Source organism: Monodelphis domestica, chromosome 2 (genome assembly GCF_027887165.1).
Source record: "Monodelphis domestica isolate mMonDom1 chromosome 2, mMonDom1.pri, whole genome shotgun sequence".
Taxonomy (NCBI): domain Eukaryota; kingdom Metazoa; phylum Chordata; class Mammalia; order Didelphimorphia; family Didelphidae; genus Monodelphis; species Monodelphis domestica.
Window position 1 is genome coordinate 226783518 of NC_077228.1, and position 22383 is coordinate 226805900.

General features: G+C 36.5%; 1 protein-coding gene across 2 annotated transcripts in view; it reads left to right on the top strand.

The window, feature by feature from the left end:
- PRKCA (protein kinase C alpha) overlaps nucleotides 1-22383 on the top strand; it is a 590805-nt gene that overhangs the window by 560282 nt on the left and 8140 nt on the right. Inside the window, exons 15-17 of one of the 2 annotated variants that reach the window (XM_007482766.3) lie at nucleotides 12033-12140; nucleotides 13686-13826; nucleotides 19403-19450. In XM_007482766.3, the coding sequence (XP_007482828.1) occupies nucleotides 12033-12140; nucleotides 13686-13826; nucleotides 19403-19450 (297 nt within the window). The remainder of the gene's footprint in view (nucleotides 1-12032; nucleotides 12141-13685; nucleotides 13827-19402; nucleotides 19451-22383) is intronic. The other variant, XM_001370222.5, reaches the window with a different exon arrangement.

Here is a 22383-nt window from a genome sequence, read left to right on the forward strand (position 1 = left end):
TCTAATCAGAATAAAAGAAAATCAATAATAAAATAAGGAAAAAGAGAAAAGAGAAGAAAAAAGTTCAGGAATTCAATGTGTTTAAAAAAAAATCTGCTTGTCAATGGATTATTATCTCCAATGCATGTATAGGCTTCAGTCAATCAGTTTCAATAGAATATGCTTTCTTTACATGTGAGCAACGAATCCAAGAGTCCTTCTCTCCAATTTTTATAGATGTTGGAGTAGATAACAATATTTGGAATGGCCCTTCCCAAGAAGGCTAAGTTGCTCCAGTATGCTGGAAGTTCTTTATATACACCTTGTCTCCTGAGTTCAGGTCATAAATTGAAAAGTCTAGTGGTCCTGCTTGTATTGCAGCTTCAGATTCATGGAGTTCTTACAGTTTGTGCTGTAATTCCTGTATATAGTAAGCAATAGTAGTATCTCACCCTAATAATGATGTATATGCCAGGGAGAAAGGCTTAGTCTGTATAGGCAGTTTTCCAAAAAGCATCTCAAATGGTGAGATGTGTAGGTCTCCCCTGTGCCTGCTTCTAAGATAAAATAGTGCCAGAGGGAGAATTTCAGGCCATTTTAAATGTGTTTCAGTGCATAATTTGCCAATGATACTTTTAAGTTCTCTGTTCATTCTTTCAAGTTGGACTGATCTCTATGGATGATATGGAACATGGAATTTGGGAGTTATCCCCAAGCAAGAATATATATGATTTAGAACAGAATCAGTAAAATGACTTCCTCTATCTGAATCAATACGTGCTAGCAGGCCAAAAGCGAAGAATAATCTCTTTTAAAAACACCTTAGCAACAAAAGCCGCTGTGGCTCAGGCTGTAGGAAATGCTTCTGGCCATCTGGTCAGTTGGTCTACTATGACTAGACAAAATTTATATTGCCCAGCCTTTGGCATTGCTATAAAATCTATCTGCAGGTGCTCAAAAGTTGTGTAAGCCAGAGGATGCCCACCAAAGGCTTTTCCACAAAAGGCATGTTGGTTACATGCCTGACAGGTAGAGCAGGCTGAACACACTTTAGAGGCTATGGTAGTTATACCAGGGGCTATCCATACTCTCTTAAAAGAGCCCACAATGGTACCAAATGGTACCAATGGTACCCACAAAATGGTACCAAAGTGACCATTTTTATGAACAGAATGGCAAATTTGGTGATATAAACTTCTAGGGAGCAGGGGTTTTCCTTCAGATGACACCCATACTCCATTAATCCGTTTTGCTTTGAATTTTTGTTTGCATTTTTCCACTTCCTTTTCATTATAGGAAGGTGCTAAATTTAAATCATCAGTGGTTGTTAATGTTAAAATTCATTCAGGCCCTTCTATGGCTGCTAGCTTTGCAGCAATATCTGCCCAGTCATTTCCCCTAGAGACAGGGTCAGTGCCACCTGTATGGGCAGAGCAATTAACTACAGCTAGGGCTTCAGGCAGCTGGAGAGCAGAAAGAACTTCATTAATAATTTCTGCGTTAGCTATGGATTTTCCAGCTGAGGTTAAAAATCCTCTCTGGAGCCATAGCATCCCGACGTAGTGACAAATGCCAAAAGCATATCTAGAATCCATATAAATTGTTGCCTTTTTACCCTTGGCAATTATACAGGTATGTTTCAGAGCTGAGTTCTGCCCCTTGAGTGCTAATATTAGAGGGCAGTGAAGCTGACCACTCAATGGCAAATTCTGTGACTACAGCAGCTTCAGTGTAGCGTATGTTATCCCTCATAAAAGAAGAACCATCAGTAAATAAGACCAGATCTGAGGTGTTTAAGGGAGTGTCCAAAAGATCATCTCGAGACTTTTCTTCCATGGACACTAGTGTTTCACAGCTGTATAATGGTTCCCCTGAAATTGGTAAATCTGGAAGCAAGGTGGCAGGGTTAAGGGTTGTACAGCGTTTTAGAGTAATTTGTTGTTTGTTTGTTTAACAAGGTTGTTTCATACCTTGTAATTAATTCTCTGATCAGAAAATGCCTGTGTTCTATGCCTTAGCAACAATGTTTCTACCTCATGTGGGCACATAATTGTTAATGGGCATCCCAATACTAGATCAACAGTTTTTGTCACTAGTAAAGCTGTAGCATCCACGCCTCTAAGACATGGTGGTGCTCCTGAAGCTACTGATCCAGCTGGGCTTTATAATAAGCAACTGGGAGCTGAGAAGTTCCCAAAATCTGAGTTAAAATACCTGAAGCTACCCCTCTTCACTCATGTACATATAAATTAAATGGCTTGTAATCTGGGATGCTTAGAGTAGGGGCATACAGGATAGCCTGTTTTAGATCTGATAGAACTGATAGGTGTTCTGGCTCTAATTTAAGTGGTTCAGGGACTGAATCTCTTGTTATTGCTATAAGGGGCTTGATAATTTCCCCATAGCGAGGGATCCATTGTCTGCAAAACCCTATTGCTCCCAGAATTGCTCTTAACTGTTTCTTAGTGGTAGGAGCACTCAATTTTTGAATACTTGCAATTTGCTTGGGAGAAATAGAACAGGCACTAGCTGTCAGAATGAACCCCAACTATTCTACTTTGAGGAGACACCACTGAACCTTATCCTTTGAGATCTGATGCCCTTTTTTGTGCAATTCCAAAAGAAGTTGTTTACTATCTTCCTGACGTGCTTCTGCATCTGTTGAAGCCAAGAGTAGATCATCTACATATTTCATTAATTTGCTGCTTTTAAATCAAAATTTGTGCAAATAAACTCGGGCTATCTACGAAACCTTGTGGCAACCAGCTCCATGAGTTCTTACAGTCCTTCCAGGGGAAAGCAAAGATATATCTGGAGTTCTCTTGTATAGGTATGGAAAAGAATGCTGAGCACAAGTCCACTATTGTAAAGTATGTAGCTGTGCTAGGAATAGAGGAAATAATAGTATTGATGTTGGAAACTACGGAGTGTCTCTTTATAACATGATTGTTCACAGCCCTCAAATCCTGTACGAATCTATAGAGGTGCTTGCCATCGGGCCGCCTTTTTGGTTTTTTTAACCGGCAGGATGGGCATGTTGTATTCAGATTTACAGGAAATTATGATGCCCTGGTCAATTAATGAGTTTATTACTGGGGTAATGCCCTCTATTGCCTCCTTTGAGAGAGGATACTGAGGAATGGAAGGAGGTGGGCTTGATTTAGTTTTAATTTGCACAGTAACAGCTTATTTAAGTAAGACTACATCAGAAGAAGATGTGGCCCAAAGAGACTCCAGTATATCTGTAGGTATTTCAAAGGAGGGAGGCTCTTTTTCCTCTTGACTCTCTAAGAGAAGTACAGGAAGTAAATTTAAAGAGCCATCTGGGGTGCAAATTATTGTGGCTCATAGTTTGCATAGTAAATCCCTCCCCAGAAAGTTTGTGGGGGATCCAGGCATTAAAAGAAAAGAATGTTGAACAGTTAGGGGTCCCATGCATTCTATGCAAAGAGAAAGTTTTGGGACCTTTAATGGTGTTCTTGATACACCTACTACATTTAGAGAGCCAATAGAGTCACATTTTGCATCTGGTTTCCTTACCAAAACTGACCTAGATGCCCCAGTGTTCAAAAGACAATCATAGTATGAATTTCCAACCTTTAAAGTGACATGAGGTTCCTTACTATGTGGGAGGTTGGGTTTAGGGATTATTGGCATTAAAATATCAGGGTCTGGAAAATCAAAGGTTTCACTCGTTGATTCCAAGGCCCTCACCCCCCCCCCCCCCCCGTTCACACCTTCATAAAGATGCTTGGGCACTTTTTTTGGATCCCCCATGCTGTTGGGGGTTTTTACCCAGAATATAACATAGACAAGCTCCATTTTTTATATATTGTTGTTGGGTATCATTTTCCTCATTTTGAGCACTGTCATTATTTTGATTGGCATTAAGGTTCCTATAGTTACTATTTCTAAAGTTGTTATTATTTCTTTTTTCCCATAGCCAGATCCTACAGACCATCATTGCATGGCCTCTCTTCCCACAGAAAAGTCATGTTAATGATTTATCTATGGATTCCTACAAAGGGGCTATGGTCTCTCCCTTATTTTTCAGTTGTTCTTGTAACCTTTCCATTTCTTTCATTAAGCCTTCCACTGACTTATTGTGTACCTCAGGTCTTTTTGCACAACCCTTATAACATAGGCTGCTACTTTCCTCAATTCTTTGAGGTCCATAGAGTCCCAATCAGGACAGCTAGTTTTAAAGTAGTCTTTTACCACCGGACAACAATTCTTAACGAATTGCCTACATATTTGTCTAATATCCCTTTCTCTGGTCAAATCAATCCATATCTGTATTTCCTACATCAAAAAATCTGTTCATAAACTGGGAGGGGGGGTCTCATCAATTTCTTTTAGGAATAACAAAACCTTCCAAAAACAATGGAAATTGGCCACAAGCTCTTGAAGAATTTAAATTGGAGCTTATCAAAAAGATGGACGAATATTGGCAAGAAAAATGGGAAATAGTTCAAAAAGGAAATAACAGTTTAAAAGACAGAAACTCCCAATTGGAGAAAGCAGCCCAGAAATCAAATGAAATGATAAATAAATTAGAGACCAAAATTAAACAGCTGGAAGCCATGAAAAGCAGCATAGGCCTATCTTTGCTTTCTTTGTCATAGAATTTGAAGAATAAATTTGACCATATGAATCATGTATAACTTCATATCCTTCAACACTTCTGCTGAACATGAAAACATAAATAACTGTAGTTCTCCTCAATGATACAGCCTGAATGTTAAAAGCCCTGGACCTTAGGAAGCAAGTTCATTGTTCTTTAGCAATCAGATTTGCATAAACTAATAAATGATAGTATTTGGGAAAGAAAGAGAGGGGAGAGAGAGAGACAGAGAGAGAGAGAGAGAGGGAGAGGGAGAGAGGGAGAGAGAGGGGGGAAGAGGGAGAGAGAGAGAGAGAGAGAGAGGGAGAGAGAGAGAGGGAGAGAGGGAGAGAGAGAGAGAGAGAGAGAGAGAGAGAGAGAGAGAGAGAGAGAGAGAGAGAGAGAGAGAGAGAGAGAAAGAGAGAGAGAGCGCCTTGGCCTGTTTCCAAAAGTCCTTTAACAAATGGATTAAATCTCTTGGCCAGAAAAGTACTCCAAAATATAATAATAATAAATAATAATAATCTTTAACCTAGCATTTGCCATTTCAAAAGTGACAGGAGAAAATAAAGGGTGATTTGTGTGAAGCTTACATGTGGCACAGGCAGGTGTCTTTCACAAGGAATGTTTTCTGAAGAAATGTCATTCCTTAAATCTAGAGAAGAAGGGGTAGGGCACAACCACAACTGATCAGAATTAGTCTAAATGTAGTTTTCTCAAGGCTTTATCCCAAGTAGAGTAACTAAGAAGAGTTAAAATCTATTTTCAGCCACAGGCACTTGATTTTATTATTGTACAGATTTCTGTCATTCTGAAAAGGATGAATCAGTCCTTATTGACAAATTCGTGTTTGGTTCTTGTCCTTTAGTGTTCTTAAATTATTCATACAGAGGCAGAACTTTCTGTAACTAATACACATTGTACATTTCTAGCAGCTAAGTGAAATTCTTCACATAAAGGTCATAACTTGCCTAAAGCCCTATTCCATGTGAAATTTTGGTTTGTCAAACAGGAATTATGTCTACTTTGTTTTATGATCATAGATTTTAGAACTAGAAGTAACCTTAGATACTTATTTAATATGATCTCTTCATTTTCCAGATAAAGAAACTTAATCACAGGAAAGCCTATGTTCATGCCACTAGTAAGAGTCTGAGTTAGGATTCAAACTCAGGTCTTCTGACTTCAAGTTCAACATTCACCATTTTTCTCTACCCACTGCTAATTAATTATGAAAGTCTTAGCCAAAAGCAATGAATAATTCCAGAGACAGCCCTGAACCAAATTTTGAAGTAGTCAAAATAAGTGCAAGATAGTTCTATATTAAGAGATTATCTATAATAGCAGTTATCAAGATAAAGAGAATGTTTTAATTTTACATCTTAACCTTTAAAATTAATGTCAAAGATGAAAATGATGCTGTTGTACAGCATATCCATTTCTTCTCTCTCCAGAAAAAGAATAGTGGGTGGCAGGTCTGGTCAAGTATTGCAATTCTTTAATAAAATGATTAAATAGACAAAAATGGTCTATTTTCCTCCTAATAAAACCTAACACCACTAATTCTATCTTTGGGATCTACAGACTTTATGCTACCTCTCAGCTGCCTACAACCTCATTGCATTACATCACTGAAACAAAAACTTGTGCCTCTGTGTCTTCCTAGATAAAAATTAGACACTTTGATAAATTAATTTATGCTGAAGAGAAAAGTGTAGAGCATACTTTCTGGGTGCTTCATCTTGCCCCAGGTTTTTTATTTATATGTAATGCATATTTATATGTAATGACTACCCACATTGTCCTGCCTCATATTGTGGGTTTTTAAATTAATAATCAATAACTAAGTATTATATTTTATAAAGTTTTATTAATAACTAAAGTGAAAGAACTACCTGACTTCAGCCTGGTCACAGGTGCAAAAGAAGAAGAGGGAGGAGTTACAGCAACTTAAATACAATCACATAAAATGTGGGGATGCAGGAAAAGGAAAAAAGGATTCTAGCAATACAGAAAAGAACTTTGGGTAATGTAGTTTTGTTTAGGGGTTCAAGAATTTCTAACTATACATTCCCCCCTATGATCCAGCTGGGAAGACTAGTATCCCCAAAAGGATCATGGAAACATAAATAATTTATAAATTGCAATAATTTGTGGATAAAAGGGAAAAAAGAACAAAGCCAATGATTACTAAGTTGACAAGAAGCCAATTTGGGGGCAGTCCCCTTTGGCATAAGAGTATACATTCAAAACAAAAGCATCTCAACCCCCCATAGTTCAATTCACATCCCAAAGTTCACTCTGGATCTTCTAGTACAGCACGTGGTCTATGCAGGTATCTTCATGGCGCATTCTGAATTCTGGGAGGTAGCAAGTTTCTTATCCTAAAATTACTCAAATTTAAATCAAAGTTCACAACAATAACTTGGACCTCTTGAGGTGAATAATAACAAACACTCAGGGATGTATGGCTGTGTTATGAGGTATATGAATCAATATGCAAAAGAAAATTAAAAAACATGAAAAAATCCAAATAAAAGAGAAAAATAACTTGTGAATGAAATATAAAATGTAAAAGTCTTATGTCTAAAAAAATCTAAGTAAAGGAAAAACAAATCTATAACACGTCCTTGAATCAGAGCCCAATTAAGATGATTTAAGCAATTATGCATTTACCCAATCAGTAGCCAGGACTACAGAAAGTTTGCCATACTATGAAAGCCAAAAAAGGGACTAGATTATGGGATCCAGGTAGGAGCCAAATTTGAGATATTGGTAGAATGTGGGACAAGGAAGACCTGCCTTTAACACATGTTAAACAGCCTCAACCTCAAACCTCAAACACATTCAAGTCCTCTTGTCATGGCTCAAAATTTTATTAACCCCATCGGAATTGGTTGGTCTCTTTGACCTTGTGCTCAGTTGGCACTATGCAGTTTAGCTTTGTGCTTCTTTGGCACTATGCAATGGCTCTTTTTGTATTCTTTTGTCCTGGAATCAGACAGAATCATTAAGCAAAGTCCCATAAATTTTTTAAACAATCAAGGGCATCATTTTTATAGCCTAAAGCTTTTTGGGTATGCATTGACATTATTAGAACAAATGTATTTAAAACTTATATTACTGCAAAATCAAAAAATTAAAGAAATTAATTAAAATTTAAAAATTAAATTAAAAAATAAAAATAAATTAAAAGGAGAGAAAAAATAAAACTCAGATACTATATTGCACATGCAAGGGAAAAAAACCAAAGGTTATTTTTTTTTAAGTTTTAAAAATCAAAAATATATAGCTTAAAACCAGTGACATACTATGTCAGCCATGTGTGACTACAAAATGATTTTAAGAATAAAACAGTAGCACAGTAGATAATGTACATTCAAAGAAGTACCAAAGTCCCCCAAATTCACAATAGCCCAGTTAATCACAATAGCAAACAACCCCACTATCATATTTCACATAAGTTGCTGTATGACATAAAAAAAACCTATGAACTGATGGATATTTGTCACAATTTTTACAGATGTAGCAAATCTTTCAACATTGGCAAACAAATTTTTTAAAACAAAGTAAAACTTATTTGGGTCTTGAACATCATCAAGAAATCTAGATTGTTCTGCTGGAACGAAAATCAAGAGTTTTGCAGGAACTCTTTTTCTGGCTTCCTGATTACATATAAATACCTTGGTAGGAACACTTCTTTGTTTCTCTACCTTTAATACAATATTCTTTATTTTATATATATATATATATATATATATATATATATATATATATATATATATATATATATATATATACACACACACACATATATCTTCCATTCAGAAACCACTAGTTATGTAAAATTATTTCTGAAGACCCCTTAAAATTACAATTAAATTCTTAGCTTATTAAATTCTCTAAAGGTTGTATATAACTTTTAACCAGTTTTGTTGAAATCCATCCATCATCATCTATGTGACAATTAACAAAGGCAACACATGATCTTCAATGGTTCTAGTGACAAGGGTTTGGGCAAGATGCTCATGCGCTTATACAAAGATATTTTGTTCTTCAGCAGAGGTAAAGGTACAAATTAAAGATCAATATAGGCAAAACATAATAGCTTAAAATGATTCAGTATAACAGAAAGGTATTGATTAAATTAAAAAAGATAAACTTAAAAAATGTAAACCTTAAAGCAGTCAGTAAATACAATAATATAAACCTGCAGACAGGCGGTGCAGTCAAAATCCTTTTCACCAATCCCAATAGACTTGTTTGCTATTATAGGAGGAGAATAAACTCAAAATAGTTACCAATAAAATTCCAGATATCTTTTAAAGTTTTCTTCCCCTCCCCCAGTATTTATTATCCATTTAGATTTCTTTTGTCAGCGCTCTGAATTTCCTCATAGAAGCACAAGGCAGAATCTCCACTCTGCAAGTTGAGAGCATTTAAGACTTTTAGAACTTTGACAAAATATTTCATGTTGGTTTACAGCATAAGCAGGATAGCTTGTGGCATATTCTTGAGGAGAAGGAAATAAAGTGGGAAATCTCCAATGAAAATAAAAATTCCCAGGATAAGAATTAAGCAGATCCAAACTGCACTTTTTAGCTCTACCAACTCAAACTGTTGTTTAAGAGTTTCAAGCATAATTTGCAATTGCATTTTTCCTGAAAGACACGGAATGGGGTTTTGAGTCAAGAGAAAGAAGGGGGGGAAATCAGGCTTATTCCCCAAAACTGACTTTTAAATCTACAGATTTGGAACTAACTGCCCTCCCTGTGAAAAATCTTTAGTAACAGCCTTCTAAACTGGGAGTACAGGATTAGCTTTTAAAAAAATCTGCTTGAAAATTAGGTGTGAGGTTCTTTTATCCATGCTGAAAAATGGCTATGGCAGTCTAGAAAAACACATGTGGAGGGTGGGAAGAGATTGGGGCAGAAAGATACATCACCCTCTGTGGAAAAAAATGTCTGGGATTGGCAGGCTCTTGTGGCGGGTCTGGTATCGGCAAGAAGAGACTCCAAGCTGGGTGGAGAGTGGCAGTGACAGGTCGCAGGACAGGACTGGAGCACAGGCACACTCCACCACAGATCCTCAAGGTGGGCAGCGACCAGGCAAATTAACTATCTTTACTGTAAGGCTATCTGCTCAAAAAATTTTTTTTGAGAATTTGAAATCCCTTCGTGGTAAGCCAAACTGTGGGTTTTAAAATTAATAATCAATAACTAAATATTATATTTTGTAAAGTTTTATTAATAATAACTAAAGCAAAAGAACTACCTGGCTTCAGCCTGGTTACAGGTGCAAAAGAGGAAGAGGGAGGAGTTACAGCCACTTAAATACAATCACGCAAATCGTGGGGACACAGGAAAAGGAAAAAAGGACTCTAGCAATACAGAAAAGAACTTTGGGTAATGTAGTTTTGTTTAGGGGTTCAAGAATTTCTAACTATAAAATATCTCTATTATAGAGAATATAGATACCACTCAATCTCTAGACTAGCCATTGACTTCAGCCTGCTCTCCCACTGGCAAGTCTGGTTAGTCAGTGAAGGTTACACCCAAACTCTCTCAGAGGTGATCCTTTTTGGGGGGAATGAATATATTTTCCCCACAACCCTCAAATTGTCATTGATGTATTTCCATTTGCACATACCCAGCTACTCACAAAGTTGACATAGTTAAGCAACCATTAATTTAGCAGTAAAGCAAAAGAAATAGTAGCATCACAGATTATTAAAGTAAAAGCAGGAATCCTGGGTCACATTCTCCTACTCATAAATATGAGGGAGAATGGGCACACACTTACAGAAATCCAATAGGGAATCTCTGGGTAAATCTCAACTCTAAACTGCAAACTTTTATGCCATTAGTCCATTTAGAAATATCAGCACCTGCTTTTCTAACTGTTTCCCTTCTGATCCTTACCACCCTCCAGCTTAGGCAAATCCTCTTGCTTTCTGTTCTCAAATCAATGAAACACATAAAAGGTTTTACAACTAATAATCACCCTTAAAATGACATTGATAAAGTATTACCCTTTAAGCCAAAGAACTGCAAAGCTCATCAGGCTGGTTGTCTCTGGTCAAAGCATACAAGTTCAACCAGTTATTCACCAACCAGGATGCCATTTTGTCCAATTATATATAAGCACTCCTTCCTAAAGAGTAAAGCAGCTGCAAAATCTATATTTCTCCTATTCTGCATTTCCCTCTGGCCTTACTGAGGGCAACAAAGAACAATTAGCCCTTCTGAGAGATTTCTCTCAATAACCTAAATCATTTTCATTTATAATATAAAAATTCCCCTTGATGAAATCAAGAGCCCTTATTTAATTTAATCATCTCATAGTCTCCAAAGAGTTATATTATTTTCTCATTTTGGTGGGACCAGACCTATGATTTCATTGGTAAAAGGAACTCCCAGTAAGGAAATTGTCTACCAGTGTCAATGAGTACTTGCTCTGCAACTCATATTCTTTTTTTTTTTTTAAACCCTTACCTTCTGTCTTGGAGTCAATACTGTGTTTTGGCTCCAAGGCAGAAGAGTGGTAAAGGCTAGGCAATGGGGGTTAAGTGACTTGCCCAGGGTCACACAGCTAGGAAGTGGCTGAGGCCAGATTTGAACCTAGGCCCTCCGGTCTCTAGGCCTGGTTCTCAATCCACTGAGCTGCCCCCTGCAACTCATTCTAAAACCATGTATTCTTTCAATCTTTTTTTTTTGGTTTGTTTTTATGGCATGGACTACTTTTGGCTGTCTGGTGAAGCCTGTAGACCAGTTCTCAGAGTAATGTTTTTAAATGCCTAAAATTAAATGCATGTTGAAAGCAGTTCTTCTGGAATTAGAGATTAGTCCCTGATCAAGTACACCTTTGCTTTTTCTTAACTTTTATTATCATATGATGATGATAAGAACATAGTTCTAACCATGAAAACTTCAGGGTTGGAATAAGGGGGCAGAGGCCTTGGCAGGTAGCAGATGTAATCTTAATATGTCCTGCAAATTAGACCATATAGTTGGCTATGTGTATCTCTTAGTATAGTTGGGAGGGTTCTGGCACTAAAATGAATTACTAAGGACAGAGCAGGTTCCTCTGTACTGTAACCTAAATTTTATCACAATTAGTTTGTTTGACATGTGATTACAAGATAAATGGATTAATTATATTTTACTTGCAAATCATTAAAAAGTATTAACCAAAAATGGTTTTCCCTGCAGATTGTTTTTGGTTGCCTGGGGCAAGATAATTAAAGAGACAAAGGGGAAAAAATCTGTACTACCATCAATCTAATTAAAGATAATCAAATAAGCCCTTAAGCTAACTAGAGGTAACTTTGAAGTTTGTGATGTGAATAGAAGCACACTGTGCTCTTCCCCAGCCAAAAGAGCCATTTGTTAGCTGTATTAAGGAATTAATCATTCTAAATTCTTTCCAATATTTACTGCTTTTTGAATAGCCTCCATTTGATGGGGAAGATGAAGATGAACTCTTCCAGTCCATAATGGAACACAATGTTTCCTACCCAAAATCATTGTCTAAAGAGGCTGTTTCCATCTGCAAAGGAGTAAGTAGAACTTGATTATTTATCCATTGCTTATTCTGATCTTGACCCAAAGAAGTTGACTGAATTGAATTCTTTTAACCCAACCCAACACTTGGGAGCTGATGGATACATACTTCTCTATCACTGCCCTGAATTAGAACCAAGAATGTTGTGAGGCTCAAATGATGTAATGGATGCAAGGTACTTTGCAAACCTCAAAGTGCTATATAAGTATATAAGTTATTATTATTATAGGTCTCTAGATATATAAGCCTTACACACACACACACACACACACACACACACACACACACACACACACACGCACGCACTCATTCTCTGAAGCATCTTTTATACTGAAGAACTGAAGCAATGTTTATAGAGCAATATGGGGATATGCTGGTAAATGTTTAATAAGTGGGTTCTCTGTGTTTAAAAAACACACTTTTTTTAAGCAATAGTGACACTTTCTGGACAATCAATACACCCATAAATGAAATCCTGATTTGTTATAATTGCTTATTTCCAAAGTGTAAATGCTCACTCTGAAAACTTAAGTCATTCTTACAATCCCATTAAAGTTGGCTGTAACACAGCCTTGATTAAAAGTCCTGTGAAATCAACTTACTGTTGCTACTTGGTTAGTTTGGTTCATTGATTGGTTCAACTTCAGCAATATTTCCTCATATGAGCTTCCATGTATAAACTTACAAGTTCATATAAGTTCACAGAGGACTCACAAATCGCAATTAATGGGATGAAATAGGTACTTTTTGGGAAACTCCAGATATATTCATTCATTCATTAATCCAAAACCATGTTCAAGTTGTCTTTGGTGCCAGACTCTGTAAGCAATACAGAGAGACACAGATGTAATAGCTGCCAAACTCTTACCTCCTTGGCAGGTTGGACTAGGTGTTTTTCAACTTGTTAACCCCATTGCAGCCTAACACAATGTTTTGCACATAACAAGCATTCCGTAAATATGAGCAATTGAATTGAATTTCAATGGCCCCTGTCATCAACAAGTTTATAGTCTAGTGTTATATCAAAACTTCACAGTAGAAATGGATTAACTAAAGTTATCTCTGCAATCTATTTTTACAAATTATCATACAGTTCTGGAGGTTTGATCCAGCTGATCAATACATACATGGAAACACATACCCACACCACAGACATTTATACAAATTGCTTGGAGAATGATAGAACTTTGAAAAAACAAGCTCTAGTTAAGCATTGGTGTAACCCATGTTGGCTAGGATAGTTAAGGATAGGGTGTCAGGGAGCAAGGTCTCAGTGAGTGCCAGAAGGAGAGAACAGGAAAGGAAGAAGTTGAAAATAAAAGGAAGTTTGCTAACAATTGGTGCTATAGGCAAATGACCATTTAAATCCATCCCTGAACTACTCAGTACCACTTATCCTGAACTGTCATCATGAAAATTATGGTGTAAAGACCATTTTAGTACAGATTTATTTATTTGATTGATTTGGGGAAATTAGAGAGTGGAATAAAGAAAACATAGTTCATCTACTGGAATACCACTTTTATCTTTCATTGTCTAGCTAATGACCAAGCATCCTGCAAAACGTCTGGGCTGTGGATCTGAGGGAGAAAGAGACATCAGGGAACATGCATTTTTCAGAAGAATTGACTGGGAGAAACTAGAAAACAGAGAGATCCAACCACCCTTCAAACCTAAAGTGGTAAGTAAAGGGGGAGAGGGAAGCCCTGTTTTTCTAAGAACACAGATATGGTCACATTTCCCTGGACAGAAGAAAATGATGACTTGGCAGCTGCAGAACAAAGAGGATGACTAACTTTCCACTCTTCCCTGTTTCATGTAATCAAAATTGCTGTTCACTTTAGGAATTGCTGTTCACTTTAGGAATTGCTGTTCACTTTAGGATAGAAAAACTGATCTGGCTCCAAATATTGGTTTCTAGTCCTATAGTCCCTTCATAGAATGGCACTAATTGAATAAGGATGGATTTAGCTTCTATAATCTCTTAACAGAGATTTATTCCCTTGGCTTGCTCACATCTTGGTAAGAGCACTATTTCTGAAACCTTTTTAATATATACACTATGATCATAAAAAGTAGTATTTATTGACAAGTAGTATTTTCATTTGTTCCCATACTCCAAATAAATCACCAAGTTTATCATAACTGTCATAATTTCTTCATATCTTACTTTTTCATTCATTCCTGTACATCAGCTAGACCTCTAGACTTAATCCCTTAACATCTTAATTTAACCAGTTTTATGTATGTTATTCAGTTATTCCTTTACTCCTAGTTTCCTGATCATTAACTTCAGCCATATTGGGTTTTGAAGTTTCTTTTATTTGAGAGTCTTTTTATTTTCACCAAATGATCTTTTGCAAAACATATGGAAACATTTAATTGTCTCTCTATCATCAATATCTATAGTATGACAGCCAGCATTTAGGTGTTATCTCTGCTCATAAGCTCATAACCAAAAATTATTCCACTCAAAATGGAGACTTAATTTACAGTATAGGTTGGGCTAGATGGTGGCTGCAGTAAGTGCCAACTCTTAAATTCTGTGAGAAGTGGGTGCCTGTGTTCCATGGGCCGTGATTAAAGAAACTCATGGGGTAGTTTGACCCAAGGGTTAGTTGAGCTAATTTTTCATAAGACAACTACTATTGTCAACCAAAGAAAATATTCCTCATACCACATAGTTTCTCATTCAATTGACTGAGATGTCAGACTCTTGTTAGAGGCAAAGTAGGAACTTTATCATCAAACATATGCTTGTGCTTCACCTCCTACAAGAAGAAAACTGGTGCATAAGTCTAATGTTATTTTTTCAGGTTGCTTTTAGCACAAACTGAAAATTTAGTCTATTAGTAACTTGGACAATCCTGAACACTGACAGGGATTTGTCTTGTGAACCTGAGTCTTGAAACTATAAAGCCCAGAAACCTGGACTGAGCAAAGGTAGAATGTATAGGGAGTGATAAATTATAATCTGACTAGCTTAGACAGTATTTCAGTTTGTTTTTCTTTGTTGTTTCATGTTTCTGCCTGACTATTTCAAAAAAGAAAATGAAAGTTCATCTAGTCAAAAACTCTGTTTAATGAATTAATAGGAAAATAAATATTGAAACTGTTTTCAAAGTTAATATGAAATGTAACTATTCTGTGCTTTCTAGAATGTGAGTTCCTGCAAAGTTGTCTTATTTTCTCACCAACTTCCATTTTAAAGTGCAAATAAAATCTGTTTATTCACATGATTTCCCACTTTTCTGGTAGTTAATTTAACATTGAAATGAAATTCAGCAAAAAATTATGATATGTTGTTATTTCAGCAAGTTATGAGGGACCACTATCAGAAACACCCCTTCCCATGGCCTCCCCAACCTCACCCCAGTATAGCAGGAAATAAAAGTGACTCAATGGATAGAATCTAGATCTGGAGTCAGAAAGACAAGTTTGAATCCAGACTCAGACATTTACTACCTCTGTGACCCTGGGCAAGAAATTTGAACCTCTAGTCTCAGTTTTCTCATCTATAAAATGGGAGTGATACTCCTCCCCAAGGTATTGTGGGTGTGACTATAATATCTATAAAGTACTCTGCAAACTTGAAAGCCCAATGGAAATGCTATCTGTAATTATTATTATCATTTATTAATTTGTTTAATCTTGAAAGTTACTTCATTTTCTTAAAATTCAAGCTCTATATCACCTTTCACTTAAAATAAATAAAAGCCTTGATGTCTCATTGTGGCATCAGGGTGATACTGAGTTTCCAAGAGCTGTTGTTCTGATGATTCCTACTGCACTGCCAGACTGTCAGTGATGTCTAAGTACCAGCCATCAGATGACAAAATGTTTTTAGCCATAGAAACTCATGAAACTATTTATTTAGACCAGTAAAGATTTGGCTCCTAGGCAAGAGAGAGAATACCTACACCAGCAAACAAAATCTCAGATGTTTACAATACTGAAATAAGTTTTTGTTAGTATCACTTAAATAATTTAAAAAAATTAACAAGATTATGTTGAGTGAAGCAAATTTTTAAATAATGAAGAAGTGCATTTAAAATGAAAAAGAAAAAAATTAAGGAGTATGATCCACAGGCTATATAAAGTATCACAAATTATGTGAAAAAAAAAACTTTTGCCCTGGGACTTAGGCCTCACCAATCCACAGTTGGCTTCCCTGGGCATTAGTTTAGCTTATGAAAACATGTACAAGAGTTTATTTATTTTCATCCTTGGAACTTTTATCTTTTACCACATTCTAACTTTTCCTGATCACTGAACCATAACTTATCATGCCTTCTGAGACTCTTGGACTTTTCTGAGTTCTTTAATTTTAAACATCTGAATACCTGAACCCTAATTACCTGTTCCCCTCCCTCTCTGCTGTCTTAGCTTATTAGCATGGTTTCCAATGCTACCTTTCTTCTTACCATCCTATCCCTGCCTCCACACACTACAGACCATAACAATATATTTTCTAGAGTTTATTTACAAAGGAAAAGTCATGCCTAACTTCAGAAATATTATACCAGACCATAATACTTATACATATACATAAAAGTAATTTATCCAGACTCAGCTTGAAGAACACATAAGCTTTCTAGCTTAAAGTTTCTCAGAACTGGCATAGTTCCTTATCTTTATTTATCTTCCTTTTGGCCTGAAGGAGAATGATATCTTCATCCTCAAAGTACCCTCCTGATAGCCTGGCAAGTTTGTGATATTCTGTACATATCACTTAACTAATTTATCTCCCTTCCCTCCAAGTTAGGGGGTAGAAGAGGGAATTGAAGGAATAATAAAAGATTATCTCCATCTGCTAAAATTCAGAATAATTCTACCATACACCATACAGAGGAAGTAAATGTCTGAATCTATATTCAAACTTGTTTTATGTGAATTGGATTTTCCATTCCACTTGAAACTCTTAAAAGTAAACTACATTTCTCAGTATATAACAGGGAAAATGCATTTGAAAGAGTTGAAATTATATGAGTTAGCAGTGTGCTCTTTTAAATACCAATTTGGACCATTAAATGTGTTTTACATTTTTATGAAGCAACTAATTTTGAAGAGGAAAATTTGTGGGTTTTTTAAGTGGGTCTTCAGTCTGTAGGACAGAAACAATCGAGGGAAGTGGGAACTTCTTGCATAAAGATGACAATTATGCTATAGCATGGAGGTAAAGAGAGAGAGAGAGAGAGAGAGAGAGAAGAAATAAAGAAGGTTCAGTTTTGCTGGGTAGATAACTTAGTTTTTTTTAGTTTTTGATTATAAAAGATAACTTTTATTATAAATTATAGCAATGATATAAGTAGGCTGATAATATAGTGATAAGGTGTGAGACAGGAAGTCACATAGATATGAGTTCAAATTCAGCCTCAGACATTTACCAGCAATTTTATCAGTTAGCCTCTATTTGCCTGAGTTTTCTCATCTATAAGATAAAAATAACAATAGCACCTGCCTCCTAGGGTCCTTGTGAAGATAAAACAGGTTCATCTTTGTAAAGCACTTTGCAAACTTTAAAGGATTATATAAATGCTAGTGGTGATGGTGATGGTGGTGGTAGTGGGAAGTAGTGGTATGAATTCTGAAAGATGAATCAGATTTATACTAACAACCCTGACTGGAAATCCTAAAAGTCTAATGTGGCAAATTGAACCAGGACTCAATTTAGAGATCATCTTATATTTGGATAATAATGACTGATAAAATAGATCAAGAAAGTATTTACATACTGTTTTACAATTCCCAAAGCACTTTTCCTCACAATAGCTCTGAGGTTATCTAGTGCAAGTACTATAATCCCCATTTTCAAAGAATAACAATGATAGTTCATTTACATAGAGCAATTTTAAAAGTATTTTCTTTATAACAGCCTTGTTGAATAAGTACCCCAAAAATTCAGACTTGAAGAGATTAAGCAATTTGTTCAGTCTCATAGAAAGTAAAAGTTGGAGTTGGGACTCAAATACTGATCTAGTGTCTTGGAACATTGTCTTATTCAAGTAGTTTTCCAATCCATTGAAGTCAGTTCCTTATACATTTTCTTCTGTATGTGAATGATACTGAGGAAAATGATCTTTTTTAATAATCAATATAAAGACTATATTATAGCATTTGTGTTGTAGTAGAAAGCTGGCCAGGAAGACCTTCATTCAAATCACTCCTCTGATACATAACATCATATGATACTGAGCAAGTCACTTTACCTCTCTGTCTTTAAGTGGCCAAGAAAGTACCACTCTATATTGATAAAGGGAATTTCCTCACCTAGGTGTTCACTGTGGCAATAAAATCATAGTTCAGCCTCTTTTCCTATTCTTGATTGCATCAGAATTCCCAAGGAGTGAGCACCTATATAAATGCCTGTGAATTGCCAAATTCAGTTCATTGTATTACCACTCTTTCTCGTGATAGCTATTGTTACAAGTGCATCTAGGAAAGGGAGCCTAATATTCTCCAAAGCTTTTAATATGCAAAGAAGTAAAAAATATGAAATGTAAGGAAGGAGTCTATGCTTCTGCTTCACATGACTAAGTTTAACCAGTCAGTTAGCATTTATTAAGCATCTGCTATGCACCAAGCACCTTAGCAGGCACTGGGAAAGCAAAAGAAAGGCAAAAACCATTCCTGTCCTCAAGAAGTCCAGTCTACTGTCACAAGTGAGAAAACTGAGTATTTACCCCCAAATGGCCCAGATAGACTGAATTTTCATAGCATGTAGTCTCAAGCCCCGTGCCTATAGGAAAGCTTACAAATAAAAATTGTTTCCAGAATAGACTTTCTATTTAATGGAATAGTTCATCAACGCCCCACGTTAACAAAGTGAAAAGAAGATTGTTAGGATGCTTTTGTTGTTTTAAAACCTGTGGAAGCCTATTTCCAAACAGTGTATTCTATAGAATTTTTAATAACAAATGACTTTCATGTCATGCTTTTAAAGTTTGCAAAGCACTTTACAGACATTATCCCACTTGAGCCCCATGACAACCCTACAAAGTAGGTATTATTACTCCAGTTTTACAGATGAGGAAATGGAAGCCATGAATGGTTAGAGTGCATTGGCCATGGTCTCACAGCTAGTAAATGTCAGAGGCAGGATTAGACCCTAGGTCTTCTTGATTCCAAGTCCATTACTCTATCCACAGGGAGATTTTTGTAAGTGGTAGTTATGCCAGTCCAGTTTAGTTCTTAATCTCTACAGTTGATAGATGACCCTTCTCCAAATATTCTACTGTATCCATTCTTGTTTCCCAGAAATTCTGTACCAAAATGCATTGGCTTCATTGGGCTTCAAGGTCTTCGGTGAGCACATTTTCAGAACCATGGGTGAATAAATCAGCAAACTAACTTCTCCCTTTTAACATTTGTCATGTGTTTCTGCTTGTGTTCGTAATGAAACAACAGAGTGCTGTTGACACTGTCTCCCCTGAGAGTGCTGATCTTCTGAGATGAAGGGGTGGGGAGAGAAGTACCACTCAATGTCCAAAAGACCCTGCTCAGAAGCATTATTCTATCCCAGAAAAACAAAGCCATATGTATGCTAACTTGAATTAGGGGGCCAGTCAGGTAAACTGAAGTGAGTCTAGATAGCTTTGTGTCTGTCCTTAAGCTTTCATATTGAAGAACTATCCACAATGCTGGCATTGATATACTAGTGTGTCTACACTATGATTCCAAATGCTAGTGAGCCAAAAAACAGAAAAATAAACCAAGACAAGTTCCTAGGATGTCAAGTAATTGAAACTGTGTACCTAAAATAAGTGGGTCATCTTTTTGCAAATGCTGCCACAGAATAGGCTATGTCAAATAACACCAAAGCCTCTTGCCTGCCTTTTCTAGTCCTTGTCTGTAGTCAACCTGAAATAACTTTTTCCTGTTTTGTTTTTTTCTCAGTGCCCCTCCTTTCTTTTCTGTGGTCATTTTTCTTTAGGGTAGTGTTTTCAAGTTGCTTTTTTTACCCTATATTCCCATATCATTGTCAGGGAAGATATGTCTCCAAATAAGAGATATTAGGAACAGAGACATGAATACAGAAACATGTATTGTTTTTCCCAGTGACCTATCAAATAGAGGTCATACTGGATCCCTCCATAAAAGGAAAGCTAGTGTCAACAGGTGATATCATACCCCAACCTCCCTAACAAGATGTTGGATCTAAATAAATAGGTGTTATATATGAAATTTTGCTGAAATGCATTGAATTTAGTTCAATTTAATTCAATAAATATTCAGTGCAAATCACCCAATTTAAGTCATATTAATGACCCTGTTTTGGTTTGTTAGACTAGCATTACTGATTCTCACTTATTGTAGTTCATTAATTAGGTTTTATTCAATAGATGGGAGCCTTCAAAGGACCATTTTCAAACTCCAGTGTTAAGGAATTGCTAAAGCAAAGGAAACACATTCCCCCTTGTTTTTTGTGGGGGTTTTGGTTTATACCTTGGATTTCATCTTTGGGGAATTTTCCTCTGATTATGCAGATGAGCAATTCCTCTGTAACTTAGAATTTAAGAGAGTTGTTGCCTGGAGTCCTGAGAGGCTATATGACTTGTCCATTGTCAATAGGCAGCATGTGCTGAAGAAAGGCATTCAACCCACATCTTCCAGTCTACAAGGCCAGCATTCGATCCACAATGTATACATCAGAAAATGATCCATTCATAAAGCAAATATTTCAGACCCACAGAGAGCAATGCCATGGCTCCTTGACACCCTTCCCTTGACCACAGAGAAACTAGGTAAAAAGAAAACATAAAAAAACATGGAAGGCAAGACAGCCATATTTAGGGCCCAGTTTGTTTTATATCTCTCTGTTCCATACTGCTGTGCAGTGCTAGGTAGTGGACAACATTTGTATAGTGCATGACTATAGAAACACTGTTTACACATCTGCGGATGAGGAGATGTGTGGTGGGCCCTGAAGGCAGTTAGAATGCATATAGGATATTGGAAGCCTTTGCTTGGGCTGTCATTTGCTACCATGATTTAAAGGAGTGCCAGCTGTTTCTTTTCATGTGTGTGCTGATGGATTGCCTAAGCTATGACATTGCTGTCTCAGAAGCTTGAACTAGCTAGCTGCCATGGACAGCTAATAAGGTTGCACGTAAATAACTCTTATAATTAGGTTTCTACATATTCCCTGGAGAACAGAGGTAAGAAACCCAGGGTCCATGCTGGTTTTATTTACAACTCTTCAATATCACTCCTTATTCTCTCAGTTCCGACCCATATTGGTCTCCAGGAGTATTTAGAACACAAAAATGATCATTGTAGTCTAAGCTGGACCAGAAGGTTAGGAAAAAAGAAGGAAGAAAGTAGAGAAAATTTGCCATATTGCTAACAAAAACAACAACTAAATGACTATATCAGTAAATAGAAGAAAAAGTTCTTTACAAAATACAAAACCCATTTCTTTAAAAAAAATATTGGAGGCAATGGGATAAGATAGGATCACTTCTGTACATAGAGGGATTTGCCTTGGCAAGGACACAGTAGTTATGAATGTGTACTGACTTGTCAAAATAAGTGAAGTCATTGAAACATATTTTTAAACTGCACTGAAGAGAATAAAAGGAAGTGTTTATAAGGAAGCACAAAGTAAATTTATGCCCTATTTATTATAATGCATGTCTTTATAAGCAAGTGATAAATTTAAAAATCAATCAGGTTGGAAATAAGCCTTGAAATTCAGTGTTGTGGAGCATTTCTAATCTAATCAAAAGTTAGTTTTTGTACACTCATCTTTTGGAGTGTTTGTAAATTTTTTGTTGAGGGCAGTTAAGGTATGGCTTATGGACATCTTATGAACAGAAAGTGATAGTGCAGGAACTATGAAATCTTGGCATGGACTAATACTGAAGAGCCTAGAAACCTGGAAGGAGGAGGTGGTTCTCAACCAACTGGAATAGAACTTGGCCATTTTTTCACTTCTTCTCTTTGGAGACTAACATGATTGTCTTTGGCAAACACTCCTCCCTAATGCTGCTAAAAGTTAAGATCAAGATGAGGCCAATTGCTCTCTCTGAAATAGGATACAGCAGTGGCCATTGCCTGGATGAACATTCTGTAAGTTGTTGCACCAGATGAGTTTTGATTAATCAGGTATTGAAAAAGACCTTCCCAAAACACCAGCCTCCAGGGGTTGCAACTGCTTTGGGGCTACCATCTTTGGCTCTGAGTTAGAGGTCTTTCTCATTTCCGAAAGAACTGTATATGCTTGAGATGGCTTACTC